A 20,872-nucleotide genomic window follows, 5' to 3' on the forward strand; every position below is an offset into this window, starting at 1 on the left:
AAACTTTGAAACAATATCTAAGTACAGCACACTACCAGTAAAATTGATATTATGCCTTTTTAAACACTTTATCGCTCTGAGTACTTTAAGAAAAAATGCTACTTTTTATTATTTTTTTCTTTAATTTAGCCAGAACCCTTAACCAAATGCCTATAAACTTATACATATTTAACTCGAAATTTAGTGTGTAGAACAAGTTAATTTATACTGATCTTAATCTAACTTACTATATTGGGTATAAATAGGTTAAACCTCCCAATCGGGGTGCCTGGGTGGTGCAGTTGGTTGAGCCAGGGACTCTTGGCTTCAGCTAGGGTCATGATCTTGGGGTCGTGGGATCGAGCCCTACGTCAGGCTCCACGCTCCATGTGGAGCTTAGAACTCTTCCCTCCTCTCCCTCTGCCCCTCTCCGCCCCCTCAAATAAATAAATAAATCTCTAAAAAAACCAAAGCCTTTCAACCAGAAGCCTACCAAAAGTTATCTCTGTGTACTTCCGTGTTGCCTTGTTATCACCATTGTAAGATCAGCATCTTACTTACATATCATCAACAACATTTATAATATCCAGTGTGCATAAAGACATTGTGTGTAGAAGACTTGGTAAAAATATACTGGAATCAGTGTTATCAGCATCTGAAGGATACTTGAAGGACCATGGCAGTAGATTAATCAATGGAGCAGAAGATTCTGACAGACAAATGACCAGTATCTTTAAATAGTGTAAAGACTGTCATAAATAAAGAAAATTCAAGTAGACTTTTCTTGAGTGGTCTCAGAGCTAGGACCAGTAAGTAGAAGTAAATGGAAAATATAGTTCATTTCAATTTAAGGAAGACATTTCTAAAAGAGTTATTCAGTGATGGAATTGGCTGTCTTTTGAGGTAATAGATGGCCCACAGGGGAAAGGCTCAATCCAGGACTGGACAGCTCTGTGTTTGGGACGTTGTTAAGGTCACTCAAGCTTTGAATGTCAGAGAAGGCTAACTGGATTTATGCTTTCCTTCCATATTTAGCTGTCATTCAAAAACAGCAAAATATATGTGTGTCTTCCATCAGCATCTGTGCCATGCCTACAATAGCTCTTAGATGGGTTTTTTTTGTTGTTGTGTGTATGGGAACAGAAATGTTTTTAGCCTTTAGGATGGAAAGGATTCGATTAGGCAAGGCACTTACCAGGAATTATTCCCTCTTCTTTCACCCTTGGCCCGAGGATCTGGGGGCAGTCTAATTGGTTTAGGGTTGTCCTAATTGCCCACTTGTTCCTAATCAGTGGCTAATCTATTCACATCTTTACTAAAAGACCCAGATCTCCATAGGGTGTATCCACACTGTTAATGAATTAGCACTATTTATGGCCTCTGGACAGTATACTTCTTGGGAATATCTTAAAACTAGTTTAGAGCTGCTACTGGATAATTTAGTAATTGGAGTCCCACAGCTGCAGGTTCGAGTATCAGACCTGCCACCCATTAGCTATATGACAGTTATTTCACTTCTGTGAGCCTCAGCCTTATTATTTGCAAAATAGAGATAAGAAAAGATGCTCCCACGCAGAGCTGCTTTGCAGAGTAAATGAGATAATGCATGTGAACAACTTGGCACAGTACCTGGCACAAGGTAAATGCTCAGCAATGTTAATCAATGCTATCGTAAAGGATTACTGTTTTCTAATAACAATCTTGGCTAGATTCTGAAGCTCTGTGTCTTCTTTATTGCAGACATTGATGAATGTGCCTTAAGAACTCATACCTGTTGGAATGATTCTGCATGTGTCAACCTGGCAGGGGGCTTCGACTGCCTCTGTCCCTCTGGGCCTTCCTGCTCTGGTGATTGCCCCCATGAAGGAGGACTGAAGCGCAATGGGCAAGTGTGGACCTTGAAAGAAGACAGGTGTTCTGTCTGTTCCTGCAAGGTAAGGCTCACGAGGGCAGCGGGAACTGGAACTGTTCTTTTCCTTCCTTCACTCTCTCCTCTTCCACCCCAGTGCTTTCCTCCAGGTGTTGACTTGTGGGTCTCCTCTAGTTTCTGAAAAGACTTCTCCTGTTCTAATCCGTGCTACAGCTAATGATGCTGCTGAGTGGCAGCAACCCTGTTTTGAACTGATTACGCTGTTCGTGAGAAGTGAGGTGTGTAGTTGAGAAGAGACAGCAGAGCACAGAGGGACTGGGGCAGAGAAGCCAATGTTAGTCCCTCCACTGAGAGCCTGCAGTGCCTTTCGGGCTGGCTGGGTGAGAGCTTTCACGAGCCCTCATCCCACACTTACACAAACTTGCTGATTAAAATGACCCTTTGCCTGAAATGATCACCTGCGGGAACGCTCTCATTTTTGGGTGATGCCGTCCAGAAAAGCAAGGCTCACAGGCTTGCTTCCAGAGGTCAGAGACAGGTGGACCTCTATTCTGAACAAATGGTAATGATTGTATGAGGCCATCTGGTAAATGATGTCTTCTTCTTGTTCGTGTTGCTGAGCTGACTATTCTTTACATTACGTTCTTTGCAAAAGTAAGCTTAATGCTTATGAAAATAAAATTCTGTCATCACCCGTTTTTGCTTTATGCTTTGCAAAATGGGCCTATTAAAATGATTTCCTTGTGCTTTATTTCTTCTTTTGTTGATCTTGCCTATTTCTTTTCCTTTGATATTACTTTACTGTAGCTCTTGCATTGTATTTTTTAGGTCTATTGGGATGGTATTTTTTAATCTTGCACTTTATGGGTGTGGGAACTATGAGAAATGACTTGTTGAGTAGCCTGTTAGGGAGCTGGTATCCTGATAAATTCAGAGTTCTCTCTGGAAACAGAGTTAAAACATCATTCAGTTCATTCACCTGCCTTCAAGTCTGCCACACCTCCAAAAGACCTGGGGGCCCCTTTTTAAGAAAGATAAGCCAAGTGTTTAGATTACCCCGTGAAGCTCATTTTTTTAATCTTACACATTCATCTGGTTCCACACATCCAAACATAGGCCCAGGGACTCTGTATACTGAGTATCTCCCATGTTTAGAGCATTCTGTAATTTAAAAACAGCTTCACACTTAATTCTTTTTTTTTTTAATATTTTATTTAGTTTACAAGTAGGCAGAGAGGCAGGCAGAGAGAGAGAGAGAGAGGAGGAAGCAGGCTCCCTGCTGAGCAGAGAGCCCAATGTGGGACTTGATCCCAGGACTCTGAGATCATGACCTGAGCCAAAGGCAGAGGCTTTAACCCACTGAGCCACCCAGGCACCCCCACACTTAATTCTTACAACACAGCTTCGAAAGACAAAGCTTTAACTTTTAGGGCAAATAATGTGCCCTATATATCACAAGATGTAAATATTCAACCAGGGAGTTGAATTGAGTTGAATTTTATTGGCTTGCCTAAATTTCATAGTTTTCTTATCTGGACACATGTTTTATAAAACTCTACAGATGGGTACCTGCTGATAAATTTAAAATGAATTAAGCAGTCACTCCAACTTGACTGAGCTCATACACTAAACTTTGTACTGTCTTAATGATCGCATGGAGCACTGGCTCAAAGGACCAAGTTTTTAGTGAAGGAAAAGCTTGTTGTGGTTTAGAATAGTTGAGAAAGCTTTGTGGAAGAGGTTGGCAATTAGGTCTCCATTCAGCCAGCAAACCAAGAATGCAGTTCTTTATTAGTTCTTCTCTAGAAAATACTCTTTTCCCCAAACTTACGAGGATGATCACAACCTGACCCCAAATCCTTTTTAGGCTTATATGTCTCCAGTCCCCGGAATAAGCAGTAGATTTGAGCTGAGTCTTGACTAATGTATGACACCAAAATTTCTTGTTCAGTTTTTGTTTTATTTAAGCCCAAGGGAAGGAAATTACCAATCACTAAAACTTCCCAAAGTTTTATTAATTAATCATCCTAATAATCCAAGCAGTATAAATTTTTATATTCTACTTTGACTCTTAAAATCTCTCCAAAGTCATGAGAATGTGAAATGCCACAAGAGAGGAACAGACCTTGTAATTCTATACTTTTAATATAACTCACTTCCACCACCACCCCACCCCTTAATGAATAAAGTACTGGAAGATTTCTGTACATAAATCTTTTGCTGATTTATTTTCCAGTTGCATTTATTACTCATTAATTACATAGCTTCAAGAGTTGTGGAGGGAGAGGAGGGCCTGGACTTAGGAGCTAAATTAAAAACCCTAAATCAAATTCTGTAAGACATTCCCAAAAGTTGAACTTATATGTGACCCTGCTTTTTTTTTTTCCTTTCCTGTATTTGCATCTGAAAGTGTTTTATTCCAATTTCATAAGAAATAGCTTCAGTACTTAAGCATCTAAATGGACTACAATAGCATCAACTTGGAGACTAAGAAATAAAATCAAGGTTGGGACATAAATCCTGGCTCTTTAAGCATACTGTTGTTTCAAATTCAAATAAAACCAAGTCACAAAAGAGCAGAATTACCCAAGCCAACAAAGGGTCAAGGCTTACTGTTAAAAGAAGCAGAGTCAGTCTACAGATTCAATGCAATCCCTATGAAAACACCAATAGTATTTTTCATAAAACTAGAATAAATAATCCTAAAATTTGTATGGAACCACAGAGCATTCTTGAAAAGGAACAAGTTTGGAGGTATCACAATCCCAGATTTCAGTTATACCTAAAGCTACATTGACCAAAACATTATGGTATTGGCACAAAAATAGAGATAGATCAGTGGAACAGAATAGAGAGCCAGAAATGAATCCACACTTAAGTGGTCAGTCTACAACAAAAGAAGCAAGACTATATATTGGTGAAAAGACAGTCTCTTTGATGAATGGTATTGAGAAAATTGGATAGCTACATGCAAAAGAATAAAACTGGATCACTTTCTTGTACTTACACACAAAAATAAACTCAAAATGGATTAAAGAACTAAATATGAGGCCTGAAGCCATAGAATTCCTAAAAGAAAACACAGGCAGTAATTTCTTTGCCATCAGCCTTAATAACATCTTTCTAGACATGTCTCCTAAGGCTAAAGGAAACAAATGTAAAAATAAACCATTGGGACAGTAACGGAATAAAATTCTTTGGCATAGCAAAGGAAACAAGCAATAAAATGACAAGGTAACCTACATAATGGAAGAAATTTGCAAATAATATATCTGATAAAGAGCTAATATCCAAGATATATAAAGAACCGAGACTAAACACCAAAAATAATCTGACTAAAAATGGCCAAAGACCTGATTAGACATTTTTCCAAATAAGACACACAGATGGCCCACAGGCACATAAGAAGATGCTCAGCATCATTAGTCATTGGGGTATTACAAATCAAAACCATAATGAGATATCACCTCATACTAGTCAGGATACACAGTATCAAAAGATAAGAAAGAACAAATGTTGGCAAGGATGTGAAGGAAAAGGAACCGTTATGTACTGTTGGTGGGAATGTGAATTGGTGCAACCACTGTGAAAATCAGTGGGGAGGTTCCTCAAAAGTTAAAAACAGAAATGCCGTATAATCCAGTAATTCTACTACTGGATATTTACCCAAAGAAAATGAAAAGAGTAATTTGGAAAGATAGACACACTCCTGTGTTTATTGCCACGTTATTTACAATAGCCAAGATATAGAAGCAACCTAAGTGTCCATTAATAGATGACTGGGTAAAGAAGACGTGGTGTACAAATGCACATATGGAATGATGGAATTTTACTCAATCATTTGATTTCATCAAAGGAATGAAATCTTGCAGATTTACAACAACATGGGTGGACCTAGAGTGTGTGATGCTAAGTCAGAGTAAGGTAACTACCCTATGATTTAACTCATGGGGATCTAAAAAACAAAAATGAACAAAGCAAAAAAAAGAAACATACTCATAAATACAAAGAGCAAACTGATGGTTGCTGAAGGAGAAGCAGTTGGGTAAGTGGGTGAAATAGATGTAGGAGATTCAGAGGTATAAACCTCCAGTTATAAAATAAATAAGATGGAGATGAAAAGGACAGCATAGGGAATATAGTCAATAATATAGTATGGTGACAGATGCTTGACTCTACTTATTGTGTTATTGTGTGTGTGTGTGTGTGTGTGTGTGTATTATGTTATATAGTTATATTGTGGTGTTTTATATATTGGGTAATGTATAGAACTGTCAAATCAATATGTTGGACATTTGAAACTAATATCGTATGCCAACTATACTTCAATCAGAAATTTTTAAAAATGCTTAGGTTTTCAGGAGAAACAGTTGATGGCAGGGTGATGGTATCATGAAATTTTCAGGCAGTTTCAGATAAAATCACCTTCACTTGATGAAAAAGAAACTAATCTGGATTGAGGTATAAATATGGGGGTGGGGAGTGCAGACTAAGAATACTCACTTGAGGTATTACACTGAGAGAGACAAATCAATCAGAGAAAGACAATTATCTTATGGTCTCCCTGATATGAGGAAGTTGAGAGGCAGAGTGGGAGGTTTGGGGGGTAGGGAAGGAAAAAATGAAACAAGATGGGATTGGGAGGGAGACAAACCATAAGAGACTCTTACTCTCACAAAACAAATGGAGGGTTGCTGGGGGGAGGTGGGTAGGGAGAGGGTGGTTGGGTTATGGACATTGGGGAAGGTATGTGCTATGGTGAGTGCTGTGTAGTGTGTAAGCCTGGCAATTCACAGACCTGTACCCCTGGAGCTAATAATACATTATATGTTAATTTTAAAAAAGAATACCCACTTGAACAAAATTAGATCACACAATTGAAGAAACATTTTGATAAAACTTCTCTAGACCTTCAAGGCAAGAGCTCAAACAAGATAGGCAAAAAGGCAAGATCATTAAACAACAGAAAGAGGAAAGTGGCTCTTGGAGAAAGAGTTGAGGGGAAAAGCTATGCAATACGAAGACTAGTTCAAAAGCTTCTTGGAATCAAACCTGTACTGATGTCATGGAGATGAGGGGATAACCCATCAATTTTGAGGAGGAAAAGTGGAGAAAAAACACGATTACATGATGGATATGGAAACTGACAATAATAATTTAGCACACAGTGGGTTTTCCTGAAGAGAAAAGCACAACAGATTTTACAGATAAGAGAGAAGGATGACTGTGATTTGTACACCAAAAGGACTCTATTACTGTAACAAGACCAATCCATATAAAGCCATCAGGATCAGTACTAGTTCCATAGGCATCAGGGCAAGATTATGTCAGCATAGCATAGGAAATTTCAGATTGGCTTCAGACTTTCCTCCAAAGCTCAAGATGTCACTTTGTGACCTTGAGCAGATGACTTAGCATCAGAGCCTTTTTCATCCGCTGTACAATGAGAAGAGTGGCTAGGTGATTTCAGAAGTTTTTTCTGGCTCTAGAATTCTGTAAGTGTGGGAACACCAGCTAGTGACATTTATGCCCTCTGTATTCCTCTTTCACTCTTTCCAGAATGTTTTAGTTTGGGGCTTAACATCATTATTCATGCAGACCTTTCAAATCCTCTCCAGGATTTTCCCTTTTCTTTCTTGCCAGCACTGGTATTTCTATATTTACTTTACAGTATCATGTATACATTTATTTGCATATTTTACATTGAAGTAAGATTAGTTTGTCATCATATACAAATTATTCTTTTGAATTCTCTACAATACAAAGAGCAATTATTTGGGTCAGTTTCATTTTTGAAGGTTTAAATACTTAAATGGTTTAAAAATAATCTGGATTACACAACAAATTACATTTTTCCACAAGGTTTTCAGCCCTTCTAACACGTGCTTAAAAATGTCAGCCTTCAAGATGTCTGAATAACACTATAGGCTGAGTATACCAGCATTAGTCTTTTGAGTCCATTTGTTTTATGTACATAATTGTAGGAATTTTTCTTAAAGTTTTCTTGAAACAGAAGTTTTACATGAAAATGTTGTACTCCTATGCTGAGGTGTCCTATCATCTAATTCTGTTATTTTATCCATTTTAGATATAAAATGCAGCAATGAAAATTTTAAATATATAAATATATATGAATTATATGTATAAATATTCAACAGAGAAAGTTTATAAATAGCAGGGAAGAAATGGTAGAGTTGGAGTGAAATTCTTGTCAAAGTCTTTCTCTAGTTTTTTGTTTCATATGTAATTTCAGGGCACCCTTACCTTGACAAGAAGCAGATGAAACACCTGCAATGAATAATTAGGGCATCCATGAAAATGTGCATTTAAGTAGGCACTATTGAGTGATAGCACACAGTGTAGTCCAACATAATTTCTCCTGTAACCTTGCCACATATTATCTGAAGTTCTGATAAGATTTAGAAAAGTCTTAATTTGATTTATATAGGACACATGGCAAAGAAGAGACCTGGTGTGGAAGAGAGGGCAGAGGGAACAATAATGTCATTGATAATTCTGTATAGATTATTTGGGACAATTCCTTTCTCCATCCAAGGATCATTCCCCATCATAAGGGTGGAAGTAGAAATGAGCTAACATTTCTCATGTGTCTGGCACTCTGTATATCGCCTCGTACTTTGACAGCAATCTCATGAAGTAAATATAATTATCCCTTTACAGAAGAAACAGAAACTCAAGTTTCACACAAGTAAGGAGTGACAGTAGAAGTGAAACTGAGATACCCATGACAAAATCACCAGGTCTCTACTTGAAGAAACTGGCTCCCAGCCCTACTGCTCTGCGTGGGTATGGTTCTGTGAATTCTGCAAGATATTTTACATCTCCAAGCCATGGCTTTATCAGTATGACTGGGTTAATATCTATGGACACATTTACCCTGAGAGTGAACTAAAATAAAGATATGGTTGAAGTACTCAACTCAGAGCCTTGCAGAGAGAGCTGTCTCTCCAGGAGTAATCACTTAGCAAAAAAAAAAAAAAAGAGTCAAAGTTATTTTAAAGACCACTTCTCCCCTTGAGGGTCAATACACCAAGTTAGCTACCAGTGTTTCATGCCCATTGAAAGAGGTCTTGAAACATGTCTACCACTTAAAGGAGTTCAACAAAAAAGCCAAATCAACACAAATGGATTTGGGCTTTTGTTTAGAAGCCATACGCTTCCTTGACAGTGACAGTGATTTTATGCACCTTCAGACCACTTAGTTGATTAGGGAAAAGATTGCTGAATTGCTTGGAACCCATGTTCTTCTAGCTTTACCCACACTACTGATACCCAGAATGAAAAATGATTCTCTCTCTGGGCTTGACCCCTAAATCTTAGTTACAACCCAGTTTCTTTTCACAGATACCCATCTGTGCCTCTTCCATTTATAAATTTGTCAAGAGCCTTAGGAACACATCTTTATTTTCTACCTGTGCTACATGGGAAGAGAGAGAGGTCTCAGATTTTCAGCGTCTAGGAAACTGCAGCATTTTAGTATGACTATGTCGTGGCCATATTTATATTTTTGATTGTGGAGATGAACAAGCAAATGGGTATACAAACAATCGCCTGTTATGCCCTGGTAGAGTCATGAACAATTTGTTAAAGGAACATAGAAAGGGAAAGTATACTCTATCCTAGGAAGATAACAGAAAGAAGTAAGGGAGACGTCACAGGGGAGGTGAAGTTTGAGTGAGACCCCAAGGATGAGAAATTTAGCCAAGGTGAGAGAGATGTGAGGAAAGTGAATCCAAAAGAGGGAAGAGCAAGACCAAAGAAGCAAAAACACTACATGTGTTCTGATAAGGAAAATGTGAAGTAAATGATGAGCTTTGAATATCAGAAAAAAAAAAAAAAGAAGAAGAATATGGGAAGGGTGATAAGCCTGGGGAGATAAAGGCTAGGGACACAGACAGACGATGGAATTTAGACTTAACTTGTGGGCTGTAGAGGATCATGACTGACTTTTTGTTTAGGATTGGCATGGCCCAATCAGGGTCTGATCCACAGCACAACAGAAAGACTGAGGAGATCAAAACTAAATGGAGAAGTTTCGAGAGCACACAGATGAGAACCTGAAGGATAGAGAAGTAAGATCACATGAAAGATAACAGAAACTAAGTGATATGTCCTGAGGAATGGTGATGTCAGACTCTCAACCTCTGGGGCAATGTGTGCCCTCATTTTGTGGGCAGAAGAGAAGCTCGAGACCGGCATGTTTGAGACTTAGCATCCCCATTTTCTTGGACAAACGATTTCAGGTGCCACTGACAATAGAAAGAGCCAGGGTCTTCAAGTTAGGCCAGTGCACACTGGATAAAGGTCAGACACAATAGTGATTCCTGCACTATTACCTACTGTGGTGACTATTAGTAGAAAGTGGTGGAAAAAGAACATGCTATGTGGGCCAGATTTCATTTCTGTGCTTCCTACAGCATTGTTTTATCTTGATTTGGCACGCATCCTGAAACTAAGTGGAGTACTGAAGACTCGAGCAATGCCAGGTCTTGAGTTTTTCTGGCAATGATGGAGGTAAATAGGGATATGGATACCATAAATAACCAGTCACCCTCCACATCGTCATAAACAGAAGGAGGGTAAAGTGGGGAGGAACTTTGCCAGATTATCTGGAATGCTGTCATCTGACCTGGCCTCATATGAGCCTTTGCCCAGAAACTGAGGAAGGTGACCACGGTAGGGAAACCTAAGGGGTTCCTGTGTTTCCTTCAGGCAAGAAGGAAGCTCCGTCTGCTGGGAGCTTACAATGGAACTGACCCTGCCAGTCTCCATGTGGCTCTCACTCATATAGTGAAGAACAAGGATAAGTCAGTTTGTGCCTGGGGCCAGGGCAGAGGTTAGTTTTCTGAAATCCTGCAGTTTACTCAGAAAATTGTTCTGCTTTGCTGTCTGAACCTAAGCAGCAATATTGTCAGTACCTTCCTCTCTAGAGTGTTTTTGATGGCAGGAGTTGGCTGTGAAGTCCCCAAGATTGTTTCCTTTTCTTTGAAGATGAACAAGGTGCCAAGTTTAGTTTCCCTCAAAACTCTAGGGGTTCTCCCAAGGAAGAGGGTCTTCTTTTCCATTCCCCTGACTTCATACTTCCACTGTGCCATTCCAAACCCTGCCTTTCTTTGCAGAACCTTAAGGGTAATGCCATGCTAATCCCCCAGTGGACTGGGTTACCTTATTTCTCCATCAGACATTCTCAAACTTTCCCATGCACCAGAATCCCCTGGAGGGCTTGTGAAACATTGATCACTGATTCTACCCCTAGACATTCTGGTTCAGTGGATTGGTTTAGAGCCCAACAGATTTCATTTCTAGCTAGTTCCTGGGAGATTCAAATGCTGCTGGTCAGAGAACCACTCTTTGAAAACCATTGCCCCAAGAATCCTTCTGATTTGTTTGCATGGAAGTCCTTTTATCCTACCGCCAGCCTCCTCATGATACAAGGAAGCAGCATGTTGGAAAATCATTGCTATCAAAGTCCAGAGTACGATCAAGTTCCTATTTTTACATTACTCTGTTATGTGGAAAAGTCCTTTCCCTTCTCTGGTCCTGATTTCCTCTTCATTAAAATGAGTTGGATTCAATGACTGGTAAAGGTTTTATTAGAGAGGTGCTAATTAGAGGGCTAATAGACTAGTTGTGGGATGTAACCTGGAGACAAAATTAATATTTTGTAAATAAGATTGGATAGCACACCACAATAAATTTGAATGTGAGACGATAGAAGAGATGGGTGGGTCTAGAGTACCACTCTGAATTTTACCCTTTATATCAGAGATCAAAACATATTTTCTGTAAAGAACCAGACAGGCTTTGCTTATGTACAGTCTCTCCTCCCATACTGAACTCTGCATTTGAGTGTGAAAACAGCCTCAGACAATATGTAAATGAATGAGGGAAGCTATGTTTGTTTTTTTTTTTTAAGTTTTTTTGTTTATTTGACAGAGAGAGAGCACAAGTAAGCAGAGCAGCAGGGAGAGGAGGAGAGAGGGAAGCAGGCTCTCTGCTGAGCAGGGAGCCTGATGTGGGGCTTGATCTCAGGACCCTGGAATCATGACCTGAGCCAAAGGCAGCTGCTTAACCAACTGGGCCACCCGGGCACCCCTTTTTTAATGATTTTATTTTTATTTATTTGACACAGAGAGAGCGATCACAAGTAGGCAGAGAGGCAGGCAGAGCAAGAGGAGGAAGCAGGCTCCCTGCTGAGCTGAGAGCCCAATGCGGGGCTCAATCCCAGGAACCCAAGATCATGACCTGAGCCAAAGGTAGAGGCTTAACCCACTGAGCCACCCAGGTGCCCCGGAAGCTGTGTTCTTATTAATAAAACTTTATTTACAGAAACAGGTGACTGACTACCAGAATTTGGACTGTAGGCATCACTTTGCCTAAACCCCAGGTTAGATTATTATTCAATTTCCATCAATAATTTTAAGTCCAGCTTCTTGATTTAGAAGTTTCCAAACAATGGCAGGAAAAAAAAGTGAAATTTTGCAATCTGCAGTAAATAAATTAAACTATTCAGTAATAAAATGTATAATTTATAATATAAAACCCATAACTCTCCATGGCATTATAAGAATAAATTCATATTTTATTTGCTAGGAAGGTATATATCCCTGCTTCTTAAAATTCAGGAGCAATTTAAATATTACAATGGTTATTAATTGTTTATAGCTGAGCCTTCATTACAAAACTGCAGAAAAGCATTTAGCTTCTATGGCAGAAGGGTGGGAAAAATACATCTTTGGCATATAAATGGGGCTTGTTCTGACCACCCCAGCAGGGATAGAGGTCAATCTCGGGGAATGACCCCAGAGATGTACCACGAGAAGGATTACTCACCATGTCTCAGCTCCATTTCCTTGCCAAGTTTGGATTCTAGTGTGGTTGTGTTCTGTGAGCTGAGGTTTTGTAATGGCATTCTCACTGAATTAATGGAGCCACCTGTGACATTTTCATTATTAAAAATGATTTTCTTGACAGTTACTCTGTAATTCAAAAGGCAAAATGAACATAGCCATTGTTCTAAAATATGTTAGAGACTAAGAGGGGCCTATTTGGCATTTTCCCATAATTGATGAGATATGAAATTGCTTTATTTTGCACTAACCCTGGAGGCTATCCACTTATTCTCATTCATTCTTTTAATCCCCACATGCAGCAAGAAACCTGACATTCGGATTGGGCCTCATTGCCTGTGGTACAGTAACCTATTCTAAAAGAATATGTCCCTGTTTGATATGGTTTGTGAACATAGTTATGTGGGTTACTGAGGCCTAGTCCTTCTATATTTGGGGAGAGTAATATTGTGACCTCAGTAGCTGAGCTGACCAAATGGTTTTACATTGTAGCTACCATTACTTTTCTTAACTTCTTGGCTAAAATAAAGTTCTAGGGAGTCATTCGGGGCAATAATCACACAAGCAAAATATGTTAGTGAGTTAAAATAAAGGCCTATTGTTGGAAGATGCCTAGACTCTGTTGGTCCAGACTAATTATAATCTCTGTCTCAATTCACCTGCTTGACTGGAGTGTGCGTGTGTGTGTGTGCACGCGCGTGCGCGCACATGCGCAATCACTCACGGCTGTGTGCATTTATATAATCTTTCACCTCTTGATATCTGAAAAATTATGATTTCCTGTCATTTCCTGCAGTAATAGAAAAAATGCACATGCTTTGAGGGAAAGCATTTTTCAACCTGTTATTATATACATAGCCAGCATGTCTCCTTTCCATTTTCCATAAAAAATGTAAAGCACTTAAAGATTTCCACATTCGCTGACAGTAAACTTGTCTCAGCAAGCCCTGTCCTATTCAACATTGTTATCGATGAAGTAGATGAAGACCCTGAGGGCAGGTCCATCAAGTTTGCAGACGTCACAAAGCGGTGAAGGAGGACAAACTATGGGGATGACAGAAACGGCATTTAGAAAACATTGTGACAAGAGGGAGAGATGAAATGGATCTAACAAGCCACTGTAAGTAAGGATAAGCATCAGGTTTTACCCATGCTGCCCCCCCAATAACTAAATGCACGAAATGGGGATATAGGGCTTAATGATGTTTTAGTCTCCATTAAGCTCAATATCAATCAACACCATGACATAACCACAGTAAGTAAGGACGTAAATACTGAAATCAGCCTGCGTTAAAGAAAGTACCGTGCTTAAAACAAGGTGACCGGGAGTCCCAGTTCACTGTGTTAGTCAGACTGTTACTGAAGAATTACATTTAGTTCTTTTACTCAACTACCTCACTTGAGAAATGGAGTATAAATCATACTCCATAGAATTATCAAGACCAAATGTGCTACTGCATATAAAAGGCTTAGCACAATGTATGTGTGGCCCCAAATAAGTGTTAAGATGATGATGATGATGATGATGGTGGTGGTGGTGGTGGTGGTGGTGGTGAATATTATTACTATTGGAAATACTTGAAACTGGTGAAGATAAGGCAACTATAACAGTAAAAGGACAAAGAACTAGTGGGACTGGTCAAAAAATTAGTGATGTTTAATCCAGAGGTGAGATGATTCCATGGAGACATAAATGCTGTCTTCTAAGAACAGAAGAGTTGAAAATGTGACAGAAGGGATTGGGAGTTCTGTGACTAGCAGTGGTGTGAGCAAGTCTCAATGGATAGAGGCAACCAGAAGTCCCGTTTTTCAACGTCAGACATGAACAGAGATAGGGTCTTCAGATGCCTTCCATATGGTGGCTTCCCTGAGACTAGAGAGCTTCAAGCACAGGCTTGATGACTTTTGAATATGATTGTTGTAGTGAGAGTTCAGTATAGGTCCAGGTGGCTTGGTTATGTGTCCTTGAAGGTACCACTGACTCTGAGAGTCTTTGGTTTTGTCAATATTCAGCAGAGCAGTTATCACCATAATTGGTGGCGTCAGGTCTTACCTTACATTTTCAGCGCCTTTATCGTCTGAGGTGAGAGATTACGTGAGCGACACACATATAATGGTGACAGACGGCAAATGTGCAGTCTTAATGTTTGAACACTGTTGAACTTCATGTCTTTATGAGTATGAGTGTTCAGGGCCATTACTCCAGAAATTGTACTGTGCCTGTTATTTGGGGCAACTGCCTCAAGGTGGAAGGTGGCACCTGACCTGAGCCCCTTGTAATAAGCACCCTAAAGCCTGTGTTAGAGAAGAAAAATTGTTTTGAAACTGGAAGCCCTGACCGTGTTCCTTAGACATTGCTAATACTGGATAAATCATTTAGCAACTCTGGGCCTCAGTTAATTCTTCTGTGAAAAGGGTAGAGTCATCCTTCCCTCCCAGAGTTGAGAAGGGGTACGATTCAATGAATGCCTTTGAATGCATTTTGTGGCATCATTGTGAACTGGTAAAAATTCAGTAGCATGATTTTCCACTCAAACGAGTTCTTGAGCGTATATGCATTTTAACTGCTTAGTTTAATTGAATTCTACTTAGAAATGTGATTTTTGAGGGGTGCCTGGGTGGTTCAGTGGGTTAAGCCTCTGCCTTCGGCTCAGGTCATGATCTCAGGGTCCTGAGATTGAGTCCCACATCAGGCTCCCTGCTCAGGGGGGAGCCTGCTTCCCTGTCTCTTTCTCTGCCTGCCTCTCTGCCTACTGTGATCTCTCTCTGTCAAATAAATAAATAAAATCTTAAAAAAAAAAAAAAGAAATGTGATTTTTTTTTTTTTTGGAAACATTAGGGGGGATAAAAGTTTCAAAGGACATACTGACTTTTTTAAACTTAGAAATATCTCTGTGTTTATGCGGGCTGCTCTGCAGGCAAGACCAGAGAAAGGGTGTGTGTGTGTGTGTGTGTGTGTGTGTGTGTGTGTGTGTATGTGTGCATAGATGCATGTGTGCACACACGCACACAAGTGCATATGTTTTGAGCAAAATGAAAGGTGGCCAGGGGAGTACTTTGACTCTAAGAAATCTTTCCTGTGTGCTCTGTAAAGTGTTTATGAGGTTTGCTTTTCATAGTGCTGCTACTCTGTTTCCCTAATGATATAACCTCCTTCACCTCATTTCTAAACAGGACGGGAAGATATTCTGCCGACGGACGGCTTGTGATTGCCGGAATCCAAGTGTTGACCTTTTCTGTTGCCCAGAGTGTGACACCAGAGTCACAAGTCAATGTTTAGACCAAAATGGACACAAGCTCTATCGGAGTGGAGACAACTGGACTCATAGCTGCCAGCAGTGCCGGTGTCTGGTATGTCGGCTTCCCTGACGGGCTGTTATCCCTCTTCCCTGAAACAGTTGCTAACTCAGTTGCCCATGGGCTTGAGTTTCCTGCTCTTTGCCATGCTATTCAGGGAGCTCAAGGCTTGTGGCTCTTAAGGAGCAAATGCTTTGCCTGAAGACATTCAGATCCTACTATTCAAACAAATATACAGAGACAGGCTGGGGGGATGGGTGATACAGGTGATGGGGATAAAGGAGTGCACCGTGATGAGCTCTGGGTGATGGATGGAAGAGTTGAATCCCTGTACTGTACACCTGACATGAATATAATGGTATGTGTTAACTATACTGGAATTAAAGCTTCTATAAAACCCCCAAACCAAAAACAACTACAAGACAAAAAGTATGTGTTTATGGGTCAGATTTGGCCCAACTTGGGTTAGTTTTCAACTGCCAATTTTTGACAAAACCAGATCAAGAAAAATCCCCCCACAACAGAAAGTCTTCAGGGCCTTGACTGGACCTGTAGTTCTTATAGAGCCCAACTTTGATTTCTTGGGCCCTGACCATTGAAAGTTTCAATATGAGAGATAACAGAACACAGCAGAAATATAAATATCAGGGATTGAGTCAGAGAGACCAAGAATTCAGTCTTACTTCTCCCACATGCTAGCTCTGTGCTATTAATTTGGACAAGTTCTTGTGTTGCTCTGGTCGTTCTTTCCTTCGTTGCACACAAGGGATACTAAACACTTTGTAGTTCTGCTCTGATGATAAGAAAATATACGTGAAGCACAAATACAGCATTTGGCACGTAGTAGGTCCTTAGTGCACAATAATGACTATTGATAGTATTTCCTAGATTGAAAACTCTGTTTTGGATTTGAAGCCTTCCTATAGAAAAAAATTATAGGTAATTTAGGATTTTAATATAAAAATATGATTTTTATCATCATATTTGAGATGTCCAGAGGAAAAAAACTTAATTGCTGGATCTTGTTCTCTGTGTTTGGAATCACGTCATACACAAAGCTTTCAAAGGACGTAAAAAGACTGTTGGGAAACATAATCATAGTGAATATGATGTTCCATCTGTGAGGACGTCATAACATTTGGAACCATGTCACAACTAAGTCAACTTATAATGGAACCTATGAGCTGCATTCCATAGTCTAACATTTGCTGAAATTAGTGATTTAGTCTACGGATACTGTATGAAGACAAACACTTAGAGAAATTATATTGTAAATTGCTATCGGATTTTCTAAAGTCTCCTGGCGAATGTGCAGATCATTTTAATAGAATGCATTCTTCCGACTCACTCCTCATACTGAGAAGTATAACTTAGATATATTCAAATCAAAGCCATTTTTTTCCAAGCTCCCATCAAAGGGCAAATAAACCCCATACAACTAGAAAATTAGCTTCCATATCAGTCTGGAAAATTACATTTCTTCTTCAAGAAGCCAGTCATCAGGCACTTAGAAGAATCGGAATTAATTTCAGACATGAAATTTTCAGAGCATTTCAGAAGTGTCTCCACTTCCATCCCCAGCCCCTAAGGCTAATATTTCTTGGGAAAATTGAAGATGTTAAACATGTAGCTTAATAATTACTTGAATATAATGTGGGCCATATTTAATAAATATTTATCAAGATGTTGTATGTGCTAGACTCTGAATGATATAATGGTGAGCATGATAGGTATGGTCTATCACCCAAGGCCATTGTCTTGTGAAGCTGACCAAATAATTAGATGTGAGTTTGAACAAACTCCAGTGATTTGTCATGATAACAGAAGAAGAGGCTGCATAGAGGTATAGCCTGCTCAATGGAGCCACAATTGCCAGATTCTGAAACACAGAGGGGCTCCAACTGAACTGTTAACTACTACTAATTAGTGATGTTACTAGCTATATGTCATATTGAAAACCATTCTGAAATAGTTCTCTTGATATTACCCAATCTCAATTTTAAATCTGATACTAGGAACTCAGTTCATGAAGTGGATAAAATACTGTTATGCTTCAAGTTTCCCTTTGACCTTAAGAGTAATTAATTTCTTTTTTAAGAGAGAGACAGTGAGAGAGAGCACGAGCGAGGAGAAGGTCAGAGAGCGAAGCAGACTCCCCATGGAGCTGGGAGCCTGATGCGGGACTCGATCCCGGGACTCCAGGACCACGCCCTGAGCCAAAGGCAGTCGTCCAACCAACTGAGCCACCCAGGCGTCTTTTTAAACACTAGCCAATACCTTATCACCTATTCACTTACTGCTCGAATGATGAGCATTTTTTGGCCCAAATTCTGCTACGTATCAGGGGGATAAAGAAACAAGCGCAAAGCCTGCAGGTTCAAAATGTAATGTAGAATTGTACTGAGAGTGATGACGAGGATCATAAGTGTGGCAAACAAAAAAATTAAGGACTGCAATTGATATACAGGGACAGGATCCATCTCTTTTTGGGGCTGCCCTAGACAGTCAGCAAAAGCACTCTGGAGGAGGTGAAATCTGTGGTAGCTCTTCAAGGAGCTAAGCATAGTCTACCCATAAAGGTGGAAGTAAAAACATTCCATAAGGACAGTGACGCACCCCCCCCCCCGTAGGACTTTGGGGACAGAATTGTGCATAAGAACATGGATGAGCCATCTTTGGCTTTCTCTCTACAGGAAGGAGAGGTAGACTGCTGGCCACTCACTTGCCCCAATTTGAGCTGTGAGTACACAGCCATCTTGGAAGGGGAGTGCTGTCCCCGCTGCGTCAGTGACCCCTGCCTGGCTGATAACATTGCCTATGACATCAGAAGAACTTGCCTGGACAGCTCTGGCATTTCAAGGCTTAGCGGCTCAGTGTGGACAATGGCTGGATCCCCCTGCACAACCTGCAAGTGCAAGGTAATTGGATGTCCTTAGGACAGTCGGGCCTTGAACCGTTGTCAGACAGCGCCTGCAGGAGGTCCGTTCCTGATGTTCCAGAATGCCCAGATTCTGAGGGGCCTGGTGAAAACACAGGCAGGCATTTACTTCTCACAGGAGGTTAATATGTCTGCTGTACCGCATAGAAAGGCAAACTCCAAATGAACATGGAATAAAAATAGTCCTCTCTCTTGCCTTTGAACTACAGAATTTTAACAATTGACACTAGGACCAATTATGGCTGATTTAAGCTGTTTTGACCTGCATATTAAAAAGAAAAGAAAGAGAGGGAAAAAAGGTCTCTTTTCATTGTGGAAAATTGTATAAGCTCTTTCATGAAACTGTCAGTGAAAAAAAAAAATGTTCCATGAAGTTGTTTGCTTTGTTTAATTATCAGTGCCTAATGCGGGAACCTGAAGCTCTTGCTGCAGGACTTAATTAATTGTGATTATATTCCTGTCTTTTTAGAGGAGTTCCCGTGAGGGATCCTCATATGTCTTTAAAATTAAAAACTGACCCCTTTCTCCCTACAATGCCTGTGAAGAGTTATGACTACAGCTGACTTGAAGCAGGGGTTAGGCAGTGTTAGATCTCTGCCAAACTATCTGTTTAAGATTCCCATGATTAAGCATGCTTAAAATATTAGTTTATTTGGTTCTATCAAATCCTGGCTCATTCTAGACATTGGTGGAAGGTTCTCAACTCATCTTTTTGTGGCTGTTATAAAGGCAGATTGGAAAAATGCCACCTTAAGATTCAGCCCCGATAGAAAAAGGCCAGTATCAGACTTCACATAGCAAAAGAAACATGGTCGTGTGTGTGTGTGTGTGTGTGTGTGTGTGTGTGTGAGAGAGAGAGAGAGAGAGAGAGACTGGGGGCTGTGGAAACTGTTATTTAGTAGTATTTCTCTGAGGTCATGTTTGAGATTCTTTTAGGGGAATTATAAAAGTATATTTATATTAATGCATGTCCTTGATTTTTAATGAATTTCCAATAATTTATATATCTAAACATGTATTGTTCCCTTCATAGTCACCACAAGGGACTCTATTCCTAATGTACAGACCTTTCTGGAACCCATTTTGGAGTTGCCTTCAGGTCCTGGTGGTACTTCAGCTTTGTTAATGATCATTGAGGGGTTTATTTTTGAAAACACTTTTATCTGGAATCCAGGAAGTAAGTGGTGTAAACAACCTAGAAATACAGGGGAGGAGTCCCAAACCTGGTTTGAGCTCAGACAGAGGTATAAAATTATACTGTCAGCAGGAGCTAGCAGGAGGGACTCAAGAGCGTTTCATGTGTCCTTGCTTTCCACTCCTTGTGTAGCCTCCTTCGTAACTTTTCAGTAGCGTTTATGAAATTTGTGTCAAAACACAGCTATAGTCATTTTGAGTATGAAAATGCACCCTGCTGATTGATAGATAGCCTCTGCCTCATTAGCTAACACTTGTGTCTTGATGCACAGGATGGAAATGTCTGCTGCTCTGTGGATTTGGAGTGTCTTCATAATAACTGAAGAATTTCAAATGGACTCATCATTGCGGGAGAAGAATGGACAAAATGGCCATCCAGCATGGTGAAGAACAGGAGTTGGTGTTGGTTGTTTTTTTGTTTTTTTGTTTTGTTTTTTTTTGGGATTTTTATCACAGACAATTACCAAAGTCTCCATCTGAAGAAGGTGTTTGGGGTTGCCTTTTAGACCTACCACTTTGTTCATTCTTGCTAACCTAGTCTAGGTGACCTACAGTGCAGTGCTTTTAAGTCTCTGGTTGTTACAAGAAGTTTCCCGTGTTGTAAATCACATGTTTCCCTTACCAGATCGTTTGCAAATACATTTAAATGATCTCATGGTAAATGTTGATGTATTTTTTGGTTTATTTTGTGTACGAACCTAATAGAGATTCAGCTCTTCTATT

General features: G+C 39.9%; 1 protein-coding gene across 2 annotated transcripts in view; it reads left to right on the forward strand.

The window, feature by feature from the left end:
• The window catches only part of NELL1 (neural EGFL like 1), an 830,042-nt gene extending 809,497 nt beyond the window's left edge, over positions 1 to 20,545 (forward strand). For both annotated transcript variants that reach the window (XM_044258965.1, XM_044258966.1), the window contains 4 exons: positions 1,720 to 1,913; positions 15,895 to 16,071; positions 18,711 to 18,935; positions 20,422 to 20,545. In XM_044258965.1, the coding sequence (XP_044114900.1) occupies positions 1,720 to 1,913; positions 15,895 to 16,071; positions 18,711 to 18,935; positions 20,422 to 20,472 (647 nt within the window). In that variant the 3' untranslated portion in view covers positions 20,473 to 20,545. The remainder of the gene's footprint in view (positions 1 to 1,719; positions 1,914 to 15,894; positions 16,072 to 18,710; positions 18,936 to 20,421) is intronic.
• The last annotated feature ends 327 nt before the right edge of the window (positions 20,546 to 20,872 follow it).

Source organism: Neovison vison, chromosome 7 (genome assembly GCF_020171115.1).
Source record: "Neovison vison isolate M4711 chromosome 7, ASM_NN_V1, whole genome shotgun sequence".
NCBI lineage: Eukaryota > Metazoa > Chordata > Mammalia > Carnivora > Mustelidae > Neogale > Neogale vison.